The sequence below is a fragment of the Pipistrellus kuhlii genome, unplaced genomic scaffold, assembly GCF_014108245.1.
Source record: "Pipistrellus kuhlii isolate mPipKuh1 unplaced genomic scaffold, mPipKuh1.p scaffold_m20_p_1, whole genome shotgun sequence".
In the NCBI taxonomy this organism is placed as follows: domain Eukaryota; kingdom Metazoa; phylum Chordata; class Mammalia; order Chiroptera; family Vespertilionidae; genus Pipistrellus; species Pipistrellus kuhlii.
In genome coordinates this window covers 14716887-14725944 of record NW_023425404.1, presented here as the reverse complement: position 1 = coordinate 14725944, position 9058 = coordinate 14716887, and the positions used below count along the sequence as shown (strand labels likewise).

The window sequence follows — 9058 nt, the reverse complement described above, 5'->3', positions numbered from 1 at the left end:
TGTTCCCAAAAATTCTAGGTTAGCACTAGGAATCTGAATTTTAACAACTCCACCAGGTGATTCTCATCATGAGAGAAGTTTGGGAAACACTGCTTTAGGCCTTCAATGAGAATCTCAGATTATTAGCCTCAGGGTTCCTGGGGCTTTAAGAAATATCACAAAACGTCAGCCAGGCTGCTGACAAGGTTCTGAAGACTGGGTTTCTGGAGAGGGAAAGATCAGGTTCCGGGGCTGGCCCATGAACTTGCCAGGGTCCCATGTGGGGAGAGCGATGGGGTCTCGGGGAGCCCTGCACCTGGTTCCCGCGGCCGCGGCCCCGGCCCCGCCCCCCGCCCGCCGGGCCGCGTGCGCGCGCTTCTCCCGGGCGCCGGCAGGAGGCGCCCGCGGCTCCCAGGCGCGGAGCTGGCCGGAGGGCGGAGGCGAGGGGAGGAGGAGCTGGAGGGGGCGCGGCTTGCGGCCCGTCCCTCCCGGCCTCCCGACCTCCCTCTCCGTCCGGCCCGGGGCGGGCGGCGGGGGTCGCGGCGGTAGCGGCCGCGGCGCAGGCAGGCGGGCGGGGGCGGCGAGCGCCCGGCTCCGGGTGTTAGGAGACAAGATGGCGGCGGCGCCCCGGCGGCCGGTCCCCTCCTCTTCTCCGCGCTCCTCCGCCCCGCCGCTCGCCGCCTACTCCTCCCCGGTCTCCTCCTCCTCCTCGGTCGCCGCCTCCTCCTCCTCCTGCCGCAGCCCTAGCGAGGGCCGAGGCTCCGGCCCGCTGTCCCGGCGCTCCGGAGGCGGGTAGACGGCGCGCGGCTCCGGGGCCGCGCTGGGGCCGGGGCGGCGGCGGCGGCGGCGGCGGGCGGCGGGGATGGGGTCGCAGACGCTGCAGATCCTCCGGCAGGGGGTGTGGGCCGCGCTCAGCGGCGGCTGGTACTACGACCCGCACCAGGCCACCTTCGTCAACGCGCTGCACCTCTACCTGTGGCTCTTTCTGCTCGGCCTGCCCTTCACCCTCTACATGGTGAGTGTGGGGGCGGGGCGGCCGGGCGCCGGGGCCCGCGGGCCGCGGTGGCGCTCCCCGTCCCCCTGCCCTGGCCCGGGGCGTGCACCCCGCCCTCCCCACGCCCGCCCCCGGGGGCCGCGGCCCCGCTCGCTGTCACGCTCCCCTCCCCCTGCCGGAGGGTTTCCCCTACTTCAGGGATGACAGCAGGAACGGAACAGCGGGCAACCCCCCCACCGCCGTCCCCCCGTGCGTCCTGGGCACCGGGGGCCTCCCAGCCTTTCCGCCCGGGTGGGCAGAGCCCTGGCCCGAGTGCCGGGTCCGAGGCGCCGAGCCTTCCTCGCCCGGGGGACGCCGCATTCCTCCCTGGCACGCGCGCCCGTTTGCGCCGCGTCCCCCGGGCGCCCCTGGCGCTCCCTCTGCCGCCCCTGGCACTGCCTCCGCCCCGGGCGGCGCTCACTCCTCCCCGGGCAGCGCCCGCGCCGCGTCCCGGTCTCCGAGCGGCGCGCGGAGCCTCCGGAGCCTCCGGGGCCGGGCCGGCGGGGCGCCGCTCCGCCAGGGAGGGACGTGTGTGCGGGCCGGCCCGGCCCCTACTCCCTCATCCGTGGTGGGTGGAAACCTGATTGTTCACCTTCCTGCCTCTAAAAATCATTGTTTTTTGGGTAGCCACTGGTTCTTTTCAGTTCAGCCTCGTGTCCAACACTCCCCCCCAACCCGCCTCGATTGTGGTGTCTCCAGGCCAGCTTTGGGGGGGAGGGAGCGGAGATTCGGGGAATCTGGCTGGCATTTCAGCGGATTTGTTTGGGTTGGTTCAGGGCCTTTCACTGATTGGCACATGGGAAAGCGCTGCCTGTTGCTGGATTCAGGACCATCAGCTTCTCCGAACGATCAAGTTTTTAAAGCTCTATTTTCACAGAAAGTTGTAAACCATATATATATATATATATATATATATATATATATACATACATACATACACACTTTAGGGTGGGGAAAATAATGCGGAAGAGGGATGATACTTAAGCTCGGATTAAATATGTTTTTTAAATAACGGGAAGGGAGGAAAAGATGGTAACTATTTTAGGAAAATGGCTTTGATTATATTTCTGCTAAGTTTGTGCTGCTTCATGGAGCTGAAGTAAGGATGTTGGATTAGAGAATTTGGGAATAGGACTGCTAAAGGTGAGGACACTCAATTTACCTCTGAGTGAAGCTCATTGTTACTAATTGGCCGGGGAAAATGCTTGGTTAGGGGGAAAAGTGTTAAATTTCACTTTCTCAAACAGATTTTAATTTTTCATTGGAATTGTTTTGAAGGGGCTTATTGCTTGAGGGGAAAATTACTATTTGAAAAATGCTGATGACCGATGGCTTATTTATTTTTTTTAGGGGACTTGTACAGTCTTGCCCAATTCTGAAAATATTTCTCGGAGTATTAGAATTTTCAATTAATTCTGGCCTGGGAGTTCTAGTTGTACTTCTGCTCTTTCCAGGAATATGATATCATTAACGAACAGGTTAATTACTTTGGGTGCAAGAATCCTCGGGCTGGCACAGAGCTTTCTTTCATAGCAGATTTCTGTTACATTCAGGAGGATTGTAAATTTAAAATAGACTGGTCCTTAAGATGTAAGGATTAGTTGCTGTGTCCCAGTCTAAGATTTCCATGTTAGTCCATGAACAGTGCTAGTAGCTAACATTGAGTTTAATGCTTCATTTGAGGAGTTTATTCAGTTAAATTAATTCACAAATAATATTTGAGTTTCTACTATGTACTGGGCAATTGGCTGGGTTCTTCCTGGGAAAATGAAACTGCTTCTCTGACTTTTTGTCTCAGTTAATGGCAGTTCTGCTCTTCATAAATATTATTAAAGTTCTCTTTTATTCTTTTTCTCTGTTCACATCCAGTTCATCAACAAATCTTGTGGATTCTGTCTTCAAAACCGAACTAGAATCCAGCTAATCATCATCATGACTCCCTTGGTTCAAGCCATCATTATGTCTCCTTTGGATTATTGCAGTGTTCTCATCAGGCTCACTGCTTCCATTCTGTATTCTCGGTTCTCCGTGCAGAAATCTGAGTGATTCTTTAAAACATAGATCAGATCAGGGCACTCCTCTGCTCTCAGAGTCCTCCTGCCCATGTGTCTGTCATCCTCCCAACCCCCTAACATATACATTTGCCTTCTTGCAGTTTTTTCCACAAAACTGTTCCTGCCTCACGGGCTTTGTGCTTGCTCTTCCCCTTCTGTCTGGATGACTCCTTTCCTCCAGATAATCTATGTGGTTTGCTCCACATATTTCAGCTTTCAGTATCATGTGAGGCTTTCTCTGATAACCTATATAAAATACCAACTTCCCAGCTATTACAATATTTCCTAACCCCCTTTTCCTCTTTTATTTGATAGCATTTATCACTAATTGATATACATTTATTTACTGAATGTCTTGCTTCTCTCATTAGAATATAAGCTTCAAGAGGGCAGAAACTGATATGTTAAAAAAAAATGCACTTACAACTTTCAGTGAAAATACAGCTTAAAAACAAGTCATTTGGAGAGGCTGATTGTACTGAATTCAGCAATAGGCAGCACTTTCCCTTTGCCAACCAAAGGCCTTCAACCAGCCCAAACAAATCTGCTGAAAAAAGTTCATTGCTTCAAGCCCAATATGAGTGCCAAGCACAGAGTAAGCACTCAAATACTAAATAAATGATTAGACATAAACAAGACACAGCTTTGCCTTCAAGGAACAATGAACAGTTACAAGCATTAACACTGTTGTGACCCGGAACTTACAGTCAGGATGATCTTAGTCCATGGGCAGTTAGCCAGGAGGATTTGTAAACATTTTAGGAAACATACTAGTACTTCAGTATTGAGGTAGATAGTTTGAAGTATACACTTGAAGGAAAATCCAACATTTCAAGTTAAAATCTATAATAATCATTATAGATTATTATTATTTGCTCTTCCAATAATAATTACAGATGATGCTAACTATTATGTTTGTTATCCCAAACTCTGTGTCCTCATTTTACTGATGAAGATAACTGATTTTTAGCCATCAGTGATTTGTTTTGTGGCCTTAAGCAAATAGTGAGCTGGGAGTTGATATAACAGAACTTGCCTTGTACTAGCAGCCTTTTCTTTTCTTTCCTTTTTTTTTTTTTTTTTAAGATACAAAGTCTGTGAAGAGTTAGGGAGAATCTTAGGATGGGTTTTATTTATTTTTTAAAAATATATTTTATTGATTTTTTACAGAGAGGAAGGGAGAGAGAAAGAGAGCTAGAAACATTGATGAGAAACAGAGACCAGCTGCCTCTTGCACACCCCCTATTGCGGATGTGCCCCGCAACCAAGGTACAAGCCCTTGACCGGAATCGAACCTGGGACCTTTCAGTACGAAGGCAAATGCTCTACCACAGAGCCAAACCGGTTTCGGCAGGATGGGTTTTATTTTAAATATCTGTTTTGGTAAATGTAATTGCTTTTCTGATTTTGTTTTTAGTTAAAAAAATTTTATTGGATAAATTTGACATAATGTATACATTTAAGGTGTATTACTTATTGCTTTGATACATTTTTGTATTGTAATATGATTGCTGTTGTAATGATATTTATCACATTACATAATTTGTATACATTCATTGTATGTGCACTAGTTCTCTGGTTTATTTACTACTGGTTGCAAATTTGTACCCTTTCTGAAAAAATGGTTGACTCTTTTAGGTTCCATGTGTAAGTGATATTATTACAGTACTTTCTATTTCTCTGACTTATTTCACTTAGCATAATAAGGTCTTAGGACTTGTTATACAGGATTCAAACACTTGTAGCTTTTGTGGATACATCAAAGGTAGAATTTATAGTTCAGTTATAATAGTTGTGAAAGTCAAAGAGTCATCTTTTCACCTTTCGTTGTACTTTCTGTTTCTCGGAAGACATTCACCCCATTATCTTGTCATCAAGATTATTTTTGTACCTGACATGTCACAGATAGTGAGCTTTATGGATGTGAACTTTGTGGCATTTTTGTGTTTTGGAAAGCAGACTGGAATTGTGTTATCTGGATTTGTATGTGTTGGCTCCGTAATTGAATGTGTCCTTTGGACAAGACTTTCCACCTTACTGAACCTAATTTATTCATTTGTGAGTTATTGCATGGGCATTTGTAAAGAAAACATTTGTGAAGTAGAAAAATTATTCACCTTCCGAGTGGCGTTCAGTAACTGTCATTTGAAGAAGGGCTTATTAAACTGTTTCCACTATAATGTTCTATGACTGCAGGAGATGACATAGTAACTCAAACCATGATCTTAACATACTGCTCAACATACTCTTTACCTCAACATATTCCTCTTCCGTAAAGAGGGGTGTATACCTGGGTGATGAACTATAACACTAACTCTCTATATAAGTGATTCTCTGACTCCAGCTAACAACCGAATCACTTGAACATGTTAAAAATGTGCGCTTGTGCAGGTCCACTCTGATGTAGAAGATTTGGAGTGTGGCCCATTAATTTATATTTTATCAGTATCCAGGTCAGTTTAAAGAACTGGATAATGCCCATAAGTCCCTTAAATCTAGCAGCCTACTCAGCATCTCCTCTTGACTGTCTCAGAGGCATCTCAAAGGTATCATCCTCGATTCCCCATTCAAGGCACCACCCCAAAACTTGTTTTTTTACTCTGTCCTCTTAGTTTGTGGCGCCAACTTGTATCTAGTTGCTTATGCCATCCCCATCGTCTTATGAGCAGATGTTATCAATTCTGCTGTCAGACATAATTTCTGACAAATGCTAGATGTAAGGACAGACCTTTCTACTGTCTTTCCACCTTCTGGTCCACACTAATGTTTTTGTTTGCCTTAGCTTCTATTCTTGCCCTATTACAACTATTTCCCCCCCCCCCCCCCACACAAAGTAAATGACATCAATCTGTTTGTGTCATTCCTCCCCACCACCCTTTAATATCATTCACTGACTCTTGCATTTAGAATAAAATCTAGCTTCCTCACTAAGGCCCCCAGAGCCAGTTCTGCCTGTGGCTGCTGCTCGTGCAGTTTTCCCCGCTGTGCTGCAGTCACACCGGCCTCCTTTCTGTTCCTGAAGACGGACTCTTCCCTTTGGCTCTTTGCAGGGCTGGGTTTACTGGTAAATAAACAGCATCTCCTCAGAGAGGCAGGCCTCTTGCATCATTCCACCCTGTAACTTTCTCCCATGTGCTATCACAAACGTATTAACAACTTTGTTTACTTGTTTGCTCGCTAACATCCCCTCTTCCCAATACTTTGTAAGTTTCATGAGGGCAGGGACGTTGTCTACTTTATTCGGCAGGTTATATCCAGTGTCGTTCTGTGCTGGGTTCTGAATAAGCATTTGTTGAATGAATTTTGTATTTTATATATATGTGAATCTTTAGATTAATCAACTTAACTGATACAGAATAGTTGGGGGTGGAAGGAGTGCTGTGATAGCTTGTATTATCTGGTGGAGTCACATCTTACCTGGGGGTTAGATTAAATATCAATGTGTAAGACATAAGATACAGAATTATTTGAGAATCAAATACAGAATGACTCTTGAAAAACCCTTAAGTCAAAGTGCAGCATCTATAGCTTTTGTATTTACCACTTTGTGCAGTTTATACATACATATGCTTACATACACATGATATATATAGTAATTTAGGCAATATAAATCTTTGGAGAGATCTTATTCAGAAACTAAATCACTCATAAAATTTATGAAGGTTTCAACTTTTTCTTCTTGGTTATCTTATTATTATTTTCTATAGCTGATCTTAATCATCTACAGAATGATAAATACTTTATTAGTGAGGATTTCTCTGAGGCCTTAAAATAATTTTCTTTCCCAAATATTTAAAAAATATTTTAAAAGCCCGGCTGGCATGGCTCAGTGGTAGAGTGTCTACCTATGAACCAGGAGGTTATGGTTGGATTCGTAGTCTGGGCACATGCCCCAGGTTGCAAACTTGATCCCCCATAAGGGGCGTGGAAGAAGCAGCTGATCAGTGATTCTCTCATTGATGTTTCTCTCCCTCTCCTTTCCTCTCTGAAATCAATAAAAATATTCAAAATATTTTAAATACCCATGTAAACAAGATTAAGTTACAATGACTAAAACTGAAATCTTCATAATTTATAAGAAGTTTTAATTAAGGAAAGTTATAAATTAGTAATTAAAAACATGATTATTTAGTATTAGAATATTTTCTGTGTCCTTTAGGAAATGTTTAATGAATAGTAGACAGTTTGTTTTTACCTATGCTTTTTTGCTTTTTCTTGCCAGTATTCTCAGTATTTAATATTGAGATGAATGTAATTATTCCCATATGGGTATGACACAGGTATAGCTCTTATCTCTGTTGTTATGTCACTTAAAATAAATTTAAAGATACATTGTCCAATGATGGTTTACAAACGAAGTTTCCAAGAAAGTAGCCATATTTGATAGCTTGTAGAAAAACTTGTGAATTTACAAAATGTTTTAGTATCTTTTGTTAAAGATGTTTTCTGCTATTTGAGAAATTACTCCAAGTTGTAAAATTATTTGGCTGTTGAAAAACTAGGAAGTTTATATTTCTTTTTCAGGTTTTGAATATGCAGGTAGTTTGCTTTCGGTAGCTGAAAGTTAAATAATGTTTTTTCAACATTTTACTTTGAGAAGTTTCAGACTTACAGAAAAGTTGAAAGAACTGTTCCCACTACCTGGATTCTCCAGTTTTTGTTTATTACATGTCTGTGTCTATTTACCTCTTTATCAAGGCCCTTTCTTTTTCTTTTAAAATATATTTTTATTGATTTCAGAGAGGAAGGGCAGGGGAGAGATGTGGCTGAGCATTGGCCTATGAACCAGGAGGTCACAGTTTGATTCCTCTGACCTCCTTGTTCATAGGCCAGTGCTCAACCACTGGGCCATACCTACTGGGCGGCCCTTTCTTTTCTTTTTTTTTTTTAGAGAGAGATGCATCTGAAGTTACAGGTACCAGTACAGATCATCCCTAAACACTTCAGTATGCATACCATTAGAGTTCTAAGCTGCATAAATCCTAGGTGAATCATTGGGTAAATTTTTGAGTTTTGATAGGTGAATACATATGTGTAGTGCAAACCTATCATGTTGTAGGACGTTTAGCATCATTCGAGGAAGTTCTTGTTTGTCCTTCCCAGTCGGTCCTCTCCCTCTTGGCCTTGGCCTCATTCTCCCCCCCTCTCCCGCCCCGCCCCTCCCATCATTGATTAGTTTATTCTGTTTTATAACTTCATATAAATAGAATCATGTAGGTATACTTTATGAAAATACCTTGTTCCTTTTTATTGCTGAGCAGTGTTCCTTTGTGCGAGTATACTACAGTTTATCAATTCTCCTGTAGATGAGGATCGCTTTCCAGTTTTTGACTATTTTGTAAAAGTTGTCACCCCAACATGAGGGTAGGTTTATTCAGAACTCAAAGAAATTAGAAACCTAATGTAAAAAATGTTTTTTTCTTCCCAAATAAGACCATGTTTTAATTTAAAATAAATTAATGATAATGGCATACTTTATCCTCTTATTTAAATTTTAGGAGACAGTAATACTGTACTTTTATTTACTCAGTATTTAGATTTTTCTCTGTTTTGTCAACACAGTAGAACCTTTTTGTTCAAATATATATATGCTAAATCAGAAATTATAGATAAAGCTGTTAAACATTTTATATTTGGAGCTTACAAATACATATTATGCTTTTTCCTTACAAAAATGGACTCATAAAATTTGTACTGTTTGAAGCCTATTTTGCTTGACTGTAGATTGGGAATGTTACCATGTGGGGGAAAAAGCAGTTTGAATAGCTGTCTAGTACACTGTTGTATAATGTGTTACAGTGTATTTAATCATTTGGTTATTGACTCTGTAGGTTGTAGATTTTAGCTAGGTATTTTGAAAACAGTAGTGTGAGTATTCTTGTCAGTTAAATCTTTGTACCAGTCTTTTGTATAAATTTCTGGAAGTAAAGTTGGTGGTTTATAGGATATGCATATTTTTATTTGATAAGTAATCTTTTTTAAAACACTGAGT

The 9058-nt window shown here is 43.1% G+C and overlaps 1 protein-coding gene across 12 annotated transcripts in view; it reads left to right on the top strand.

Annotated features, from left to right (window-relative positions):
- Positions 1–420: 420 nt before the first annotated feature.
- PCNX1 (pecanex 1) overlaps positions 421–9058 on the top strand; it is a 143251-nt gene continuing 134613 nt past the window's right edge. For 4 of the 12 annotated variants that reach the window (XM_036432604.2, XM_036432585.2, XM_036432594.2 and 1 more), the window contains exon 1: positions 426–994. In XM_036432604.2, coding sequence (XP_036288497.1) covers positions 842–994 — 153 coding nt within the window. In that variant the 5' untranslated portion in view covers positions 426–841. Of the gene's footprint in view, positions 995–9058 lie in introns of all 12 variants that reach the window. The other 8 variants (XM_036432636.2, XM_036432628.2, XM_036432652.2 and 5 more) reach the window with 7 other exon arrangements.